Genomic DNA, 19,424 nt, shown 5'->3' on the forward strand with positions numbered 1-19,424 from the left:
GAATTAGTACTATCAGTCATGACAATAGTATTAGTAGTAATAAAATGAAAATATCCATTATAAGATATGAAATGATACTAAAGCAAGATATCTAAACTCTCACAATTGATCACCAATGTTACCATCATTAACATCATGATTGAAATAACAATGACGACAAAAGGGTATTTTCTTGGTCAAATGGTGGTATTTCAGCTACTAGGAAATGATCAACACCTTGATGGTAACAATCATAACACCAACTACAAGAAAATAGGTACCCATAGAACAGATCTAACCAAATTAGATTTCAAATCCATTTACAACACCCATCATCATCTTGATAATAACCATAATAGTAATAACAATGACAGTATAAGAACACTTGCCTTTATGGCAGATGCTACCTAATATGGAGAAAAAGCGATTGAAATACTCAGAATCAGAATTCACATCAACATGGTGATGATGATAACAAGGAACAAGAATAGTTGCCCATGCCGAAGATTTTAGCTGAAGTACAGCAATACTGAAATACAATTGTTGTCCAAGCCACCAGATTTCATCTGTACGCCGAGAATTGGATAGGACCTTCAGTCCCCCACTTTGTATCACAACAAGTGTCATACCTGATGACTGCACGCTGCCGCCTTACCCTAAAACCGTAACGGTATGAGGACAATCAGTCCTCCTACGACCACAGCACAATTTTGCTGTCTTTACTATACCCGTTTTCTCACTAACCATTGCAGTTGATTGGAGAGCAGGTAACGTCCTCTGCAAAGGTGACGTCAAAGTCGACGCCCGGGTTGGGGTGCCTTGTGAGTTCCACGCAGAAGTACTGGAACTGAGAGCAAGCCACGCCGGTCAGGTCCACGTTGGTGTTGATGTTGGCAATCTGCGCCGTGTTGCCTGCGCTAATGGCGGTGCCAGCCTGGTCGGCGGTCAGGGGGATGTTGTTACTGACAGCCAGGCGTTGGCCTGACCCATCTGCCTGGTTGCTGACGAAAGTGTTGACAGCCCTATGAAAAGAAAACAACACAACGACAACCAGTGCAAGCTACTGCGGCTTTCAAACTATACATTGTAGCAGCTACATGTATCTATGTGGTATCACATCTGTGAGAAAATACAGTACTGACAGCACATGTCACTCTAAAAGTCAATGTAGGTTCACAAACCAGCAGCTACAGCACAATACGTGTATTTACAACAGGGCCGGCACTGCATTTCTGAAAGGGGGGAGGGACCAGTTTATATTTTTGGTGCCCCCCCCCAAAAAAAAAAGGAAAAAAAAGGGAAAAAAAAAGGTCTTCAGCGCACTTTTCTGGTGCCACTTCCAGGGTTAATCAGCAGTCAAAGACAAAAAGCTTAACCACATTTTTCTGGTGCTGATTCCAAAGTATAAAAAGTGGTTTGACGAAGACCTTATGTTTTCCTATGTATTATGCAAAAAAAAAAGTGTGCCAGCCCTGTACAGAACTGCCATTCTGGCTACCTCCCAGTAACTGTTTAGTTATCACCACAAAGACACTGTGGGATAGTGGATTAAACATTCTGCACCCTGAGCTCTTAAATCCTCCCAGGTACACAAATCTACTGTCACAATGTTTTGCTCAATATAATCCTTTCCACCACAAAGTTCAAATGGGTATTAAAAGTGAAGAGGTTACCCTAAGGAAGTAGAACCATATGTGACCCGCTGCAACAAAAGGATCCTAAAGTCGCTGACGGCTGAGCGGAGAAAATCGACTTTGAAGTCAGATCAGAAAAATCGGTCAAAACTATGTGATTTCTGTTTTTGGCATATTTTGCAGTGTAATGTATCGTTTATTATCTTCTGATATTTCAAAGCTACGTGATCAAAGGAAAGGCAAGAAAATAGCGTTTTTCCGGGCGACGATTTTTCCGACTTTCAGCGGAACAGGAACATGTCCGAAGATTTGGATTTAGCACCGCAGCTAGACTCCGCCCCTAGCAATGAGGGAGTGATCTTCTAGGTCAGTGCGTGGCATCCTGGTTACTGATTGGTCATGCTAGACCACTGGCGCTAAGCTTGAATGAACATCGTTGGAAGTCGCTAGGAGCATACCTTCTATTGTCAAGCAGTGAAAACTGTCTTGCCTCCCCTAGATCATGACAGCGTAGGAAGGAAAACTTTGAAGGCAGCACTGATTTCCTAAACCACTCGACATGCGCTAACAAAATCATGGATATCTCCACAACCGAATTTTTTTATGAGTAGTGTAATATATGAAATTAAAGTGGAAGAGTAAGGGAATAATGTCACATCATTTTCAGAAAATTGTCCTCCCCCAACTTTCGGATCCTTTTGTTGTAGCGGGTCACATATCATCATCATTATGAACATTGAAGGCGCATTGAACCTCACCACAAGTTGGTGCCTTGTATACTACCCCCCTGCACGTCGCTGTTGATCCGCAGTGTGAATGAGAGTGCATTGGTGTTGGAGTTCTCGTTGACTTGGAAACCCGACTGTAAGAAGTTCAGGATGTCAGTGATGATGACACCTAATGATTGACAGACAGGAAAGTGAATACTGAAAATGCTGAAGTTTTGTGGCGGTCTTATTTCCACAAATTTCACAAATAGGCTCTTGATCACAAAAATAGCAACAGGTGTGAACATTGAAAATAATGAAAACAAAAATTAGCCCCACACGCTCTGTTCCAGGCCAGCAAACTAACATGGCAATATCAGATGACTATTAGTTGCTCTGGGGCCCGCTGCTCAAATCCTTGGAATACAATTACTTTCTTCTGACAGATTTCATCTGAAGGCAAATTATGTTTTTTTGGAAATGGTTTGTTTGAGAAGTAACATTTTCTTCTGAACAATGTGTCATGGTTCTTTTGCAGTTGTCGAGATAATGAAAAGACAACAAAGCACTATATTAATAGCTCACAAAATGTCCAATCAACTGCCATTTGCAAAAAGAGTCAGTGTTTACAGTAGACATATGACAACATGTCTCCTTCCTCTTTCTCTCTCTGCCTTTGGTTTCTACATCTGAGTCTATATGGACTCAGATGCAATCTGACATGGAACCTTGAAAATGAACTGCATACATTTACTTCTTATCTTGGTATCTTTCATGTATGAATGAAGAAATTTCTGTTTACAGAGGGTCAGTTATATCCCATCTGTCCAGACCGACAAAACAAAGCATACTGCTGAGTGTGTGCTGATTGGCATACCGAGTCTGGTGGGAGTTAGAAAGAATTTACCCTGACAATTGCTGGGGATGCAGTTGACCAAAGAGCCAGTCAGCAGGAAATCTGGGTTGGGGTTTTCCCCTTTCCTGACCCTCACACACAGGTACGGAATCTGAGAACAGGTCACTCCCCCAAGGTTTAGGCTGACGGGCACGCCTAAAATGGTCGCCTGACCGCCTGACGCCAGGCTGGTGCCCGACTGGACGCCGGTCAGGACGGGCGTGACCCCCGGGATCACCGACACGCCGTTCCCGTTGATCTGCGTGTTTGGGAAGATGGTGACTTGCCAGAGGCCAGTGCCAGAGATGCCGCTGCCAGCTGGGTTGCTGGATAAACCAACATTAACATTGAGGTTGGTGAATGCAGAGCCCTGTCGCACAGTGCCAGAGTTGATGAGCAGCTGGACAAACTCCATGATAACACCTGATTGAAGAAAAAAATGAAGCACTTGCCAAATCACTGCATTTTCAATTTTCTACTTTAGTTTTACTTCATACATGTATCTATAGCAAGCACTATCATCATATGTCCCATCCAAGGTCTAAATCAGAAATTGACACCCTTGTATACGTTAATTGTTTGATGCTATCACTCTTAACCCATTAAGGATGGCTTGATTTTTCTATAACACGCAGTTCCCATAGACGCCTGTTCAAGTATACTCGGGACTCGTCCTCAATGCGTTAAAACTCAGATACGAACACAAGATTTCCAGTATCTTTTCCAGCAAATGAGACACACATGGCAAACTCTGAAGAATATCAAAGAAAATTCAGAGATTAGTTTTGCTCATCAGTGACACATTCTACTCTCATTCCATCAAACACTTATACCTTATCAACTTTTCATAATAGTTCATGCAATAAACCCCTAGAGACTGATTTTTTTTCTTCTTCTTGGCTATGATAATGACAGCCAACTGAAATAATAGAGTAAATCTCTGAAATCTGTAAGTTCATTTGACATTCATGGTTTTTTCTACTGGGACAAGTTGTCTTTGCATTGGGCAAGAAAGCATGTGCAGATCATGATTCATAATCATACTGTAAAACCAGATATATTCATAGCATGAAACTCGCACAAATTGCTACAAATGACTGGTATTCTATGCATCGTGTGGGATAAAAATATGTGCATTTCAATGTCACGAATCTTGGCTCCTCGCAGAAATTTGCTAGAGTTTCATGCATGTGAACATTTCTGGCAAACAGTACTTGATTAATTATGTATTTGATGTGAAGAGCAAGAATATGATCTTACTTGCAGTATGTGACTTTCAACTATAAATAACACAATGTTTACAAAGGGAAAAGAAATAATGTAGTTATGATTCAGGAGCTATCTTGCCAAACAAATCTGGAACATTCAACATTTAATTTTCCTTTGTTTTTTGACTTCACCAATTGTACCCGAGAGAATCACGGAGTAGTCTTGGGAATAACCCTTATTTCTCACCTTGGTCAACCAGCTGGCACCTATCTCCTTGCCAACCAAGAACGCAGGTGCACTGAAAAGTGGTTGGCAAGTTCTGACAAGTTCCTCCATTCTGGCAGGGTGTCGCTGCACAGTAATTGATTGCTAGAAAAAGATGTTGTAATTGGTCATAATCAATTCAAACCATTGTAGTCGCATGCTTATACCTATGGGTATGTAACATTAAAGTACAAAACCTCTCTCTACAGGTTGTAATATCTCTTAGTCAACTTTGAAGTTTGCATACAGTTCGATAAAGGAAACACAAAAACAAAAATTACTGACACATTGTTCATAATCAAGCATTTTGACCACATCTCGTCAAATTTTTGGCATTATTCTCACAGTGAATTTTTTACACAAAAATATCAAAATATGACACATATCTATTGTGAATATTCCATTATGACATAAGTTATAGTTTACCCAGGACTTTACGTCAACAGGTTCAAGAAATAAAATCAGAGGATGTGGCACACATAAATACATTTAAGCATTGAACTGAATACAAATATTGATTTGGATCCAACAAGTAAAAAAATTTTGCACATGCATGTGTCAAGCTCAAGTATAATACGCCAGTGGGAAATTATTAATTATGGATAATAGTAACAATGACTGAAAAATTATCCTAAGCGATATTTTGTATCAGCACTGTGAATTTATATATTATATATACCCATGCTACGAATGATTTGACAGTGGAATTCTTTCACTATACAAACAATTCATGCAGTCATGCTTCTGAAAATTGAAGAGCAACCTCAAACACCAGAATTTCAGCTTAATGCTCAATACTGGGACAATTTTTGCAGAGTACTTTGTCCAATTATCTTTTATGTTCATCTTCCAGTAACATTGTTTGTTCATACATTCTTATATGTCTGAACTGCAATGATTGAATATAACTGGAAATTGTATACTCTACCATGTGGAAACCACAGATCAAATCAAATTACATTCACAGAAAAAAATAACTCACGAGTTTGGCAGAAGGTGCCTGTCCAGCCGGTAGCACACTGGCAGACGTATGTGAAGCCTGTTTCGATACATGAGGCTCCGTTGAGGCACTGGTGGTTCTCACAAGGGTTAAGATCTGATAGAGAGAGAACAAAGATAAGGTGCAGGGGTGATAGTGATGACTGACCTTCAATGAAATGAGTCGTCAGAGTACACACACACACACACACACACACACACACAAGCAACCTACATACAATGTAGCACAATTCCAAAGACTGATATATAGATAGCTGTCTTATATGTTTTCAATGTATCCTACTGTAGCATAGCCATGATCAAATCAAATGCAACTCAAGGTCTTCTTTTTTTTTGTGTGTGTGTGTGTGTGTGTGTGTGTTTTTCTTCTTTTTTGGGAGGGATGGGTTCATGTCTCTTCAAATACTTATTATGACAATATTTGATATTGGAAAGAAGCACATTAATTTTGCAGGCATATTGATTTCACACTTAAAAAGCGATTACTCTGTTACCGTCTTCTCTATCTTTTTTTAAGTTTGTACACCAAGACAGCACTGTCAGACGGCAATGACATGTTTTATTTCGAAGGAACGCAAGAACTAATGACATATCGAAATCTGTCAATAGTAACATATTTTTCTTCATCATCTGAGGAGCTTGAACCAGAGTGCTGCAACCAAATGTCAGTTCTTTATACAAATTCTTGATGACTGAGTGAAGCATTATTCCACAAGTATTGTGCGAACTCTGAAGACAAGCACAATATTTGAGCATTAATTACAGGCAGACACACTCTGCTGATGACTAGGTTAAGTCATTTCTTACAAGACCCAAGGATGTCACATATGGCGGGACCCAATAGGAATTACAAAGTCCTAAAGGTAACCAGTTAACATCTACTTTAGATGGACTGTGTCACATCAATACTGACCACCTAGTCTGGCTCTAACTCTGTCACTAGAATCCAGCTACACAAACTATGCCAAACAATGGTGGAAAAATCATATCATGCATTATGCACTACACACATGTAAACAGGTTCTACTAGTACCATATGGATCAGTTAAAGACAATCGTCTCGGATTGATTCATCCGTCCAAATATTACCTGTAATCCGAAGTTTGATCTTATATTTTTTTCTTCCTTTTGTTGGTTACAGAACTGTTTTCCTTCCACATCACTATGAAATAAGAATAACAATTTGCAACATTGAGTTGCAACATACCATTGCAATCTAGAACCTGGCATGAGACAAGTGATGTTGAAGAGACGCCTTCCAGTGTAAATTCTGGGTTGGAATTGGAGTTCCTGCTCAGGCGTACACACACAAAGGGGATATCTGCACACTGGAACGCAGTGAGATCAAAGTTGGCCTGGAGTCCAACCAAGTTCAGGGTGTTTCCGGCAGTAAGGGCGGTGTTTGCGCCCCCGAAGGGTATGATGGCACTCTGGGTTAGGCGTGTGGTCCCCAGTCCATCGCTCCTTGTGTTGGTGAATATATCCACCTGTTGAAAGGAATAGTAATAATAATAATAATAATAATAAAAAACCATTTTTATAGAGCGCAAATTACATTCAAGTCTCTAAACGCTTATTGTGATAAGCTTTAAGAATCATTACCGCTAAAACCCTACTATTCATTACATTTCCAGGGAACCACAGAATGCCATCTTGATGTAAGAAAGCATGTTGAGAGCGAGAATAATGGGCAACGCTTCATTAGCAACATTCTCCAAGCTAAACCAGAAAAGCAGAGCACGCACTTTAGAGCGCGTATGCAAACCCCAAATCCGCACAGCTTGAACTCCAAAGTTCATTGACCCTATCTGCCACAAGATAAAAAATCCTTCAAAAATCCATTAAAATTCCTGGATCGCTAGTGACTACCAATATTTATTCATCTGTTTCTTGTGTCAATATCAACTTTTCCTGCAAGTTTCATTCAAATCTGTTCACAACTTTTTGAGTTGTTTTGCACACAGACAAACAAACAAACAAGCACACAACTGCCAATGAAAACATCTATTATACACAACAGCACAAAAGAGGGAGAGACAAACAGACAAAATAAAGATTTACATGTGCACAGATCAAACACTCTGAAAAATCCCTCTCTCCTATCAGACTTTTGTCATACACTGTGTCTAGGCTAAATTGGCCCAAGCAATGCAACCTAAAATGTAGAACAGTGCTGAGGATGAATCCTCAATGAAGTGCTACCCAAGGGTCAATCATTTCAGGCCCTGTCTGACAACTTAGCCATAGTACTGTATCCAACTGTATCCATAATCTCAGACATGCCATAATGATCAAGAAGGATGAGATTCTGTACATGTATTACTGGCTAAAGTGATTTACAGATATCTTCTGCTACCATGTGAAAGTCCATCCAGGAAATTATTTCTTTATAGTTCGATATAGTTATCGACATATAAAACTTCTCTTAGCCACTAACATCTACAGTACACTGAAGCTATTATTATGATGATTATTATCATTTCTATTATTATCATTCTTATTATCATCATCATCATCATCATCATCATCATCATCATCATTAATATTACTGTGCTTTGTTTGCATATTGGCATGTCCACTTGAGTGGTATTTTAGAAAATCCATTTGGTACAGATGTCTAAAACTAATCGTAGTGAACAGACATGGCATAATCCCTCTCATCTCTATTGTGTCACCATGGCATTACTGTTGGGCTGAGAAACATTGTTGTTACACCTGATGAGTGGGCTGGCTATACTTACAATACGAACAAGTTCAACCTGTGGAAGACGGTTTGATTTTGCTACAATGCTCATTTCTTAGAGACGCTTGTCCGAGTATACTCAGGACTAGTCCTCAACGGGTTAACATAATTATCTGAACGGTGCGATGGAAAAGTATAACACGTTTCAACGACGTGCCTTGACACATAAAGGGGTTGCAAATAAAAGTCTAAACTGAGAGGGAAAAGAAAAATGGAGATGACAGAAGAGGTATTCTTCATCCTCACCTGCCACAGGTTCTGTCCACTAACACTGGCTCCCGAAGCCAGGGAAGCTGCTTGGAGGTTCAGGGTCAGTAAGTTATTAGCGGTGCTGGCCTGCAAGGGTTGACCCGATGTTACGGTGTAGCCTACTGAATTGATCAGCACACCTGTGGGCAAGAAGCAATGTGGCACAATACATGTAAACATGAATACAATATTTATGTTGAAACATCACTTTTCCACAGATTGTCCAAATTTCCTCAAACATTGCTAATATTGCCGCATTCATAACATATGGGTTTTATTCCCCTTTAACTCATCCTGGCATAGACATCAAAACTTACAGCAAAAACACAAAAGAAAAACCCCCCAAAAAATACAATAACTGAAGGAAACAAATTACAATCCTCATTTAAAAAACCCTGAAAACTTGTTCGAATCATGAAGAAAAAAAACAGCGAGCTAATTACTCACCCTGACATGTAACTGGGGTACAGGATGTCAACACATTGCTGTTTGGGCTAGGTGAGAGGGTAAACGAAGGATCTGAGTTCAGGTCGCGCCCAAGAACAGCACACACGTACTGCAAGTTGCGGCACACGGTGCCTTGGAGTGCAAGACTCCCACGTACCCCTTGGAGGGTGGCCCTCAAGCCTGGGTTGATGATGTCCACACCAGATTGCAACGCCGTCAAGACTACGTCTTGGCTAGGCGTCTGAATGCCCACACCAGAGATGTCACTGTTACTGGCGTAAAGCTGCACCGTCCACAGGTCATCCCCACTCACCCTGCCTCCACTGGGTGATGTGTCAATGTTCAGGTCAAAGGTCAACTCGTGTAAATTTCTGTTCTCCACTACCGGGGTGCCGGATGATACTGAAATGGAAGTTCCAGTGACTTCAACACCTGTATTAAAAAAGAGAAGTAAAGAATGGAGCAAAGGGACATGGACCCATAGTTTTTGAAAACGAGGTTACACTGTTTGCATCAATATTAGTCAACTGCCAACAAGTTGCATGCTGTAAGTTGCACATACAGAGAGTAATGTCTTTCATGTATTTAACTTTTTTTTCCATCTCCTATTTCTCTACAAAATCACATGGAATATAATGATTGACCATATTACTGTATTGCATCCAATATTCTTTTAAGATTGAAATAAATTGAACTGGCGGACTGAACTGTCCTGTCAATCAAAGGTGAAACACATACACACACGCACATCAAGAGTCTGATATTTATATTACGGTATATTGGATGGCTATGAATGGGATACCAGGGAATATTGCACGAGTTAGAGCCAATATCGCACAAATCGAAGATGAGTGCAATATTGGCCCTAACAAGTACTACAATATTCACTGGTATTCCATGAATTAATGCCATCCAATATAATCATTATCATCTTCAATCAAGTAGAGCAAGCATTAAGCTGCACAAAAATACCAGGCTTCTACTCATCTTTGAAGTTAACTCAGCAGTCACATCCCAGCGCTGAAAAGGGGAAGTCCCTAAAACTGTGTATGAAGCAATTAAAACATCTAGCAAGATGTTTGCACGCTTGTGAATTGTAACAAAATGACGCGCACTAGTAGCAAGCGTTTGCGCAACAGACGAGACAGAATACGGTTTGATCTTGAACGGCCAGTAACAACAGTAGCCTATGGGGAATTAATACATTGGCTTAAGCCTTTCGTTCAATATTCTCTGATATTGAACGGTAAAATTGAGCGGACAACAATACGCATTTTTAAAGCGCCGCTAAATCGTCCTATGTATTTGATAATAGATGTTGTGCTACTCAATTTTATCTCCACTGATCTTTTTGACCCCCAGCAGAACATCTTTCTTACCTCGGCAGGTTATTGGCTGACAGACAACCTCTGGTGGGCGGGACAGGAGATAGTCTGGAGTTGGGTTATCCCCCCTTTCCACCAGGACACAGAAGAAAGGCATCTGCTGACATGTTGCTCCACTTGCAAACACCCACTGGACATTCATGTTCTGCAGCTGTGTAGTAAGACCAGCCACCACGTCGGCCCCGGACTGCAAAGAGTTCAGGCTGACGGTGGTCAGTGAGGTGCGAGCGCCAGCCCCGTTGGCATTGGTGCTCCCAAAGACGCTCACCTTCCACAGGTTGGAGCCACTGACGCTCCCCGCCGCTGCATCAGAGGTGAGGGTCACACTGAAGGTAACGGAATTGGACGCAAATCCCTCCCGTACGACCGTGCCAGGTAGAATACTCAGCTGGGTGAAGATGATTTCAACTCCTGTGAATGAGAGCAGTACGCAGAACATAAATATATGGATATGGGTAGGTCTTATGGATATCATGAATGCTACATTTCATGCTGCATTTATAGATTTACAACAATGAAGAGCTATAAACTGTACTCCTGATGTAAAAATACAGGCACTGATGATTTGAAAGCTATTGTGCTGATCTATGATAGTAGAGTTGAGACAACTTGGCTCTGCTGACTTAAACTGTGCTACTCTCGGGGTATTTTCAGTCTTGTTAGAACCATGGAGCCCATACCCCCAAGATCTTGGCCGTAGATTGCCCAATTGCCTAAAAATTATGCATGAGGGTTGAGGATGAAATAATCTGTATGGCTGAATACATGAAAGTCCTTTCTTTTTTTCATTTCATATGAATTGACTGAAATTTATGAGGCCATGATTCTGGTATTGAAGCTGTGCATTTGTTCATACTCTAATTAAGAACACACCTGTGCATTCAGTGGTGAAATATATTTGTAGCTTACTGCTTATGAAATGGATAAATGTGAACTCATTCTCATCGACAAGTAATGATTGTACCTATACAGGTGACTTGTGTGCAGCCGGTGAGCACAGCATCTGTAGGGTCCCCAGCGACAGAGAAGCTGGCTGATGCACTTCGTCCCCGCCCGATTCTGGCACACAGGTAGCCCATCTCTGAGCATCTGGCCGTGTTGACGATGATGTCCTCCTGGACGGCAAGGATCGTGGAGGGGCCCTGGGCTGGCATCCAGGAGACCGCGCCCTGCAGGGCAGAGAGCCCGGCCTCCACGAGGCCCAGCTGGGTTCCGAGCCCCGAGGCATCTGAGCTCAAGAAGGCGTCCACTCGCCACAGCCCCGTTCCAGTGACGTCACCCACCGATAACGCTGATGGGGCAAATGTAAGGTCAAAGGTGACACTCTGCACCGTCCTTCCTTCCACAAAGCGTGTGTTGATAGATGGTGTTGGCACAGTACTAGACACCAAGACCACAACTGAAAAGAATAGAAATATAAAACATAATGATGATATATTTCTGGATTTTTTCTTCAACAAAACATTGTAATAATCTTAATGCTCGTATTGCATGCAATCACTAAAATATTTGAAAGCACTGAAGATAATGAATAATTACATCTTGGACTTGTGAGTTAGGCCTACAGGCATTGTGAGTTACAATTCTATTTTTGTCCATATGACCATTAAGAAGACTCTTAAATATGATAATATTCAAAAGCTTTGATAAGAACCTTCAATAACAGTATAATTTCATTGCAGTGTTAATGAAAATATACAACGGATCATACAAAACATGATTTATGGATAAATTGTGCCTTTCCCATAATACCTCAACTTTTGTCGTAAAATTGAGCATTACTGATTCAATATGGAATGCAATTGGAGATAAAGACAAAAACATTACCTTGGTTACAGAACTGCCCAGAGTATTGTAAAGGGCAAGTACAGCTAAATGTCAGTCCTTGAGGGTTACAGATGCCCCCATTTTGACACGGACTGTTGACGCACGGATCTGACTCTGTAAAGAGAGAGAGAGAAAGAAAAAAAATCAATACAAGTATTCTGGGAATTCTAAATCTTTTCTAATCATCATAATACAGTTGAACCTCTCGTATCCGGACAAGTCGGGACCGGGTCTCATCCGGATAAGGGATTTGGCCGGATACGGGAGACTCAATGCTTTATACATGTACATATACATACACATGTACTGATGTAGCCCATTGTAGTACCACATGTAGTAATGTGTATACTGCAACCTTTTCATTGTTACATTTGGGGATGTTTGGGGATGTTAAAATGTCCGAAGGTAAGCAATTTGGAAGGAAATTTGATGTAATGTATGTTAATCATGTTGGAAGTAATATGTAATTCATGTGTGTTTGTGTAGGAGTTCTCAAGGAGTTGGGAATCCCCCTTTCCTCCCGTAATTATCCAAAAAAAAAAAATCACGGCGAGATTGCGTCCGTATAATAGAGAGATCCGGATAAAGGGAGGCCGGATAAGAGAGGTTCAACTGTCTGTTTGATGAAATGGAGTCCGAGCATGGGATATCTGGCTCAGGAACGAAATGTGACAGTGCACCTCAAAACGAACATAAAGTCGCACACACTGATTTTGCGTGAGGACTGAAAATAAGTGAAATGGGTCAACCTAGCCGAACATGACTTTTTCATATTTTCTGAAAGAGCGGGTCTTCTTTCACATTATGCTAAAATGTGGTACCATAAAACGGGCAGGAAAGTGTGTTTTTTTAGCAGTTTATCTCGAACATTTTTGGTAGAATAGTGTGATTAGGTGTGTCTTTAGAATCCCTTTTTTCATTTCTGAAAAACCTTGTCCACACTCTTCACTTTCAACTCTAATAACTTTTGAAAGGATAGTGCTACTGCTTTGAAAGTTGGCATTGATTATGGACAGAATGTGTTAATAGGGTATATTTAATTTCAGTTAAATCTGATAATCCCTTCATTGTTGTTACTCATGTGGTTTACTTCCTATTTTTTGTCCCATTCATCGCACAGCCAGCACGCTTTGGTAAAGATTAAGCGCTTGAATAGACACTGTACTTCAGAGCCTCATTTCTCAGTTCACACTTTTCCTGAGTTTGTGCTTTCTTTCCAATATTTAGATAGGTTAGGAGAGTCCATTTGATTTGAGTCATACATCATTTTAAAGCTTAAAGTCTGCTCTTTCAGAATATGGTCTTAACTAAAAATTCATGTCTGGCGACTTTTTGTTTGTTTTGAGGTGCAGGGTCACAAATATGATCACTGAAGGAAGTACAGGCCATTCCTGCGAGGCAATATGGGAGACATCCAAAGTGTTCAAACCATCCAAAGCAGGCTACATGCAGCAAATCTTCGTGCTCACTGACCTAGCTGCCAAGAGGAACTCATGGTCCTATCACCAGTATCAGGCTCGAGCTACCTTCACTTGCAAAATAGAATCAACTCAGGTAGGCATCAGCCACGTTCAAAGAGGAATCAAGATTTGCCTCATTTTCATCAATGGATGGGTACTGGTATGGTGTTGATAAGGGATAGGAAGCACTTTATTATTGCCAAACCTTGTGTCACTGTTGTAAGGCTCTTTGATGGTGGGAGTGCGATAGTGTGGGAAGGTGTGTCTCTTCTGTTGAAAAGACCAATCTTACAAACATCGATGGAAACCTTGATGCTCAATGGTATACAGAGATGAAGTTCTCTATATAGCCTATATCACCACATGTACTGTCTCTTCACAATATCAGGCCACTTGCTGTGCTAAAGGATGACCAAGACTGGACCCACAGAGCATGGACTATCAAGAAGTTCCCCACAGAGGAAAGGGTTGACTGTATGGAATGGCCTGCAAGCACACAACCCTGATCTACTATTGCCCTATAGATCAAACCTCTGTGGGATGAACTCAGCCAATATGCATTATACCTGTGGACCTACTCTGTGTGTAAAAGCAATGAACAGCTAGCGCATGCGCACAAATTACAAGTCAGCAGATGGGAAGGCTTGACCGAATCAAGAAAAACCCTCAATCTAGACTAAAAGGACTACACTGTACACATACTGGACAGACCATCAAATGCTACACAACACCATTAGTCAACAGTGGAACTACATCTGCACATATTCAAATTGAAAAAAAAGAAGAAGTTTGAGGTCAAATTTTACACCCGATGTAACTACGGGTACATATGAGATGAAAATCCTACTATCTGCAGAGTAAGAATTAGGGTTGGCAACATTTTCGGTATCCTAGGGTAACACAGACACCGAGTCATAATGTAGTGGGGGTACATTACTTACAATGGAACTCATCATCATCATCATCATCATCATCATCATCATTAGTACAGGAGTGCAGGTATAGGTCCTTCAATCTCCCAGTCGTCAGTGCTTCATGCACGAGTATTACAGTCTCTCACAAGTGTGGGCATGCACGTCAGACAATTTCACGTCTACACGTCTAAACCATATTTGACAAATATTATACAAGCATAGATGTAGTGGATATTATACCAGCGATGAAACATTAGGAAAACTGTTCCATGACTGTATGGCCCTTTACTTGGAAAAAAAACCCACAAAAAAAACCCACAAAAAACAAAACAAGGTTGCTCCGGATGTTGTGTCAACACTGAGTGGTGAATACTACTACAAGTTCGAGGGATAGCCTCATATTCCATGATACTGTGATTGTACAAAGAAAGACTGAGGGTTGAGTCTGTTTATACTTTGACTGCAAGATCGGTCTGTATCTGGTACAGTGGTAATCGGGGATATGTATCACAGAGACTTCATCTGGCTTCACCGAAGATCTCCTTTACAAGGGAGAGTGATAACGTCAATAAAATATAAAAGACTCGTCTGGACAGACGGATCTTTCTGTCTCATCTATACCATGCAGTATAGATCATTTCCCCTCTTTCCTAACCGCAGTGGGCAGCAGCGACCCCAACACGTAGCCTACCGTACAGGGCTGTAATACCGTACTGGTTTTACAGCGCCCCGCGCCGCGGTTACCTCTTTCCTAACCCCGGGGTGCTCCACGTACACAGTTCGTGTTGGGACTGGTCGCAGTTACCAATACCTCTTTCCTTTCACTACTGGCTTCAGTAATGCAAGGGGCAAAGATTAAGCTTCATACATAGTCTCTCACTGTAAGGAAGTCAACAAAGGGTGATGAGTCCAGGAAAAACTCTTCCCATGTAAGGAATCTACGGTAGTTACAATGTAGTGTCTAAAACAAAAGCTGGATGTTTACCTTCACTATTATAAAACCAGAGGTAAATCATGCTTTAAATGCAATATCACAGCAAAATACTATTACAATCAGCCTAATCATTTGACTAAACGACTAACGTTACAGTGATCTAATAGATTCTATATAGTCATTATAGATTTACCCCAACATCACAGAACGAAGCACGTGGGACCGACTAGAATCTCAGTGCAGTCGACGAAAAAAATACAAGAATTACCGGTACAAACAAACAACGGTGTCCGAGAGACGATTTTCGATTGGGCATGGATTGAAATTTACAGTGCACTTGCGCTGTCACTCTAACGTTACAGTTTCGGAAAGCAATACTAGCGTTAGTACTGGAAAGTTTAAGTGATTCACCTTCACCCCTGTTCTCTTCAAAACCCTCTCCTCCACCGGCCGGAGGATCAGGAGCAGGCGCAACGAACGGGCTGGCTGCTGTGTGTGCGCGAGCGGCACCCACACACCGGTACCGCGGCTGGGCCATGCCAGTCCTCCAAATTCAAGCGCATCGATTGTATTGCATCCGTAAGTACTAAAATATCCTCATGCAATCCATCGAAATCGGTCATCAGTTTCTCAACAACTAATCGATCATAAAAATAATCAATCTGCGCAGAGACTTGCGCAAGCAAGGCTGATGACGCGTGAAACTTTTGTCCAATCAGATTAAGTTATCAGCATCACCTTTTATGCGCATAATGTGAGCTATGTACAGCTCGGAGTCGAATGCAATGGGCCTCAATAGAGATCAGTGATAGAAATTGGGAAAATTGCGATATTACGTAAATTTCCTGTTTAGTCTTCAAAGTTGGAGAGATGCAGTTTGTTTATTAATATTGAAATTAGGACCATATTTGCGTAGTTCACAAGGTAGGCCATCGGCTGACAGGTTTTAACAGAAATCAAAACCAAAGAAAATTGCCTACAAGGTTCTAATATACACAACTGAAAAGACATTACAAATATCTTACGTATGTCGTAGGTGATGAGAAAGCCAGCGCTGTTGATGTTGAAATCTGTATTCCACAGCAATGTTAGCTGATTAGTCTGAAACGTTGCCGTCTCTCCGGTGTGGATCCCATTCCACCTGGGTTGATCGAGGAAACGGGTGAAGTTGTAAATCGGTGCTTGATAGTAAAATAAGTCATCCTTCTCCTCTTCAGAATCGAAGAAGACTAAGTTCAGAGTGATCGTGGTAGCCTCGGCTATGCGCATCGAATACACACAATTCAGATTATGACCAGATGGATTCGGATATCCGGGAGACGTAAAAGTTCCGGATATACCAGTAATCACTCGCGAGCAGGCGAGAATGGATTGGCGCTGGAAACCACCGACCGGAGCTAGGTCAACTATAAATGGATGGAAAGAAACGGAATACGAAAAGATTATGGTGGCTCGAAACAGACAAATGGATAAACAAAGGATAAAACAAGTTTTTATCTCAGGTATGTCTTCCATCCCTTTGCATAAGGTATCTTTTACTCTTCGATTGATAATAATTTTCGAAATTTCGCTACAATAAATGTCAAAACATATTTTGATGACTTGTCTTCGGAGCCTCGATTGTATCATTTTAATTTGTTTTCACAATGTAATTTTGCAATGATATTGGAAACTGTCTGTACTCTATTTGTATTATCAACGTGAATATGGGGGTGACTTTGACATTATTATTTACTTTTAACTAAAGATTAACAAAAGAGTTGATTTAATCTTAAGCATCATTATAATTATGTTTTACTTCATATTTGAGCGAGGAATTATCGTTCTCATTAAGTTCCTTTCTTCTTCTCTCTTCTTGTTTTTCTTCTTATTGTTATTATCATTATAATTATTATCATTATCATTTATTGTAATATTGCAATCATTATGATTATGAGCATAATAGTTGATACTATCCTTTCACTCATTTTTTAAAATATAATTTCTCTCTGCTTTGAACCTACCGTTTTATCTGAAAAGAATTACATGTAACCACCTATGATACAGTATATGGATGCCCTCGGTTTATTTCACGTACCCGTTATGTTCCGCTCACAGTTTCTTCCGCTGAACTCAACTGGACAGACGCAGATGTAGCCGGGGTCCAAGATGGCGGTCCTACACTGTCCGTTATTTTGGCACGGGTCATTGTTACACCCTGTCAACCACGAAAACGAACGATACTTGGTTTTAAACAAACGAACTTCTTAAATTTGCAGTATACTCTTCCCACTTCATATCTATGCAACAAGTCATTATTTAATGAGTCATCGCTCAGTAACAATCATGGCTGATAATCGAATATCCATTAACAAAAATCAAGGGAAAAGTCCTTAATGGACAATCAGAGAAGAGCAACAGTGATTTTTAGAGAGGAGTAAAAGTGATTCTTGGAAGGGAGTAAGTCAACTCATATCATACGAGAGTATGTATCTAAGCAAGATTTATATACCAGTAATATTATAGAGTGACAGATGCCAGAGCTATATGATTATCAACTTCCCGTGGAAGTGAATTGGTACTACCTTTATAGCCTTGTGGGATTCAGGGGTAAATCCAGAGGGAGATAAAACGGAACTTTCGTGAATTCTTGTCGACTTTAGTACAGTCATCTTTCTTTCTGTTTATATCTTGAATTATTACTACAAGGCTGGTTTAAAAAAGATGTCAAATTTCAGTGAAAATGTGGTTGAAATGACAAGTTCCTGAACCTGAATATGACACACGTTAGAGATTTTAATTTTTCCTTTGACAAAGAAAGAAGGATCAGACATTATGAAATATCTGGAACATCAAAGTAATTATTCGACTTCATACATTATAAAGACTTATTACACCATGATAGAATAATAAATACGTTCAGGTGCATTTCGTTACCTATGATAAAATGCTATTGTAGAAACACTGTGGTTCATTCCATGCATGACGACGTAGTCTTACTCAATGCCGCATAATACGTGATCAATACAAAAGTGATGCATTTCGAGTTTGTTAAATTTATATGCCCTCAATGTTCCTTTCCGCCAGTGACTCAACCTTCCAAAGTCTTCTACTGCATTTCAATTACTGATGAGACCCCTAATGTGAAAAAAAAGTCTGTACAACTTACTACGGAGTAACATTGCTCCCCTGAATTTGTTAAACTAGATCCAACAGTCGATTAAATCGCTTACTTTACTTCAGTTGACCAATGGGCAATACATTATACAAAATATACAAGTAAAGAAGTACAAGCTACAACTTGTACTACTATATACGAATAGATGTATAGTATAAGAGAAATAATGCTCACTTTGCAAGAATGACATTAAAAATAGATAAAGCAGTGGAAAGTAATTCAATTAATAAATGTTTACAAATAGGGGCGTACTTATTATTCCACTTTAAATGTACAGGCTTATAGAGTGATTTGTCTTTTACCTTGAGCTATAACCCGATGAGCGCACAATGTGAGCATGATGAGAATGTACGTGGCTCGCGTTGGCCATCCAGTCTCAGTCAGTAGCGCCATATTCTATTCGACATAAAACAACAACAGCAACAACAGCAAATGGATTAACTATTTTCCAATGCATAAATCATCGTTAATCATATTTTCTTTTCTTTTTTTTGGGGGGGGGCATAACCTCTCTCTTTGTTCATCTATCCTGTAAACAATCGATCATTCTACTACATATACAAATCACAGTGTTTATGGAGCATAATTCATTCATTCATTTATTTTTCATTTCCAACATTG

The 19,424-nt window shown here is 40.3% G+C and overlaps 1 protein-coding gene across 1 annotated transcript in view; it reads right to left on the reverse strand.

Moving 5' to 3' along the window:
* Positions 1–19,196, reverse strand: part of LOC139708929 (uncharacterized) — a gene marked incomplete at its 3' end in the record, with an annotated part of 93,493 nt that extends 74,297 nt beyond the window's left edge. The window contains exons 1-14 of the mRNA XM_071620898.1: positions 19,106–19,196; positions 17,724–17,843; positions 16,672–17,052; positions 12,339–12,452; positions 11,476–11,910; positions 10,506–10,922; positions 9,127–9,558; positions 8,677–8,819; positions 6,895–7,174; positions 5,671–5,784; positions 4,671–4,793; positions 3,228–3,638; positions 2,372–2,510; positions 724–1,001 (exon numbers count right to left, since the gene is read on the reverse strand). Of these exons, the coding sequence (XP_071476999.1) occupies positions 724–1,001; positions 2,372–2,510; positions 3,228–3,638; positions 4,671–4,793; positions 5,671–5,784; positions 6,895–7,174; positions 8,677–8,819; positions 9,127–9,558; positions 10,506–10,922; positions 11,476–11,910; positions 12,339–12,452; positions 16,672–17,052; positions 17,724–17,843; positions 19,106–19,196 (3,478 nt within the window). The remainder of the gene's footprint in view (positions 1–723; positions 1,002–2,371; positions 2,511–3,227; positions 3,639–4,670; positions 4,794–5,670; positions 5,785–6,894; positions 7,175–8,676; positions 8,820–9,126; positions 9,559–10,505; positions 10,923–11,475; positions 11,911–12,338; positions 12,453–16,671; positions 17,053–17,723; positions 17,844–19,105) is intronic.
* Between the last annotated feature and the right edge of the window lie 228 nt (positions 19,197–19,424).

This window comes from Diadema antillarum, unplaced genomic scaffold (assembly GCF_040938485.1).
Source record: "Diadema antillarum isolate AM-2024a unplaced genomic scaffold, OU_Dant_1.0 scf00000037, whole genome shotgun sequence".
Lineage (NCBI taxonomy): Eukaryota > Metazoa > Echinodermata > Echinoidea > Diadematoida > Diadematidae > Diadema > Diadema antillarum.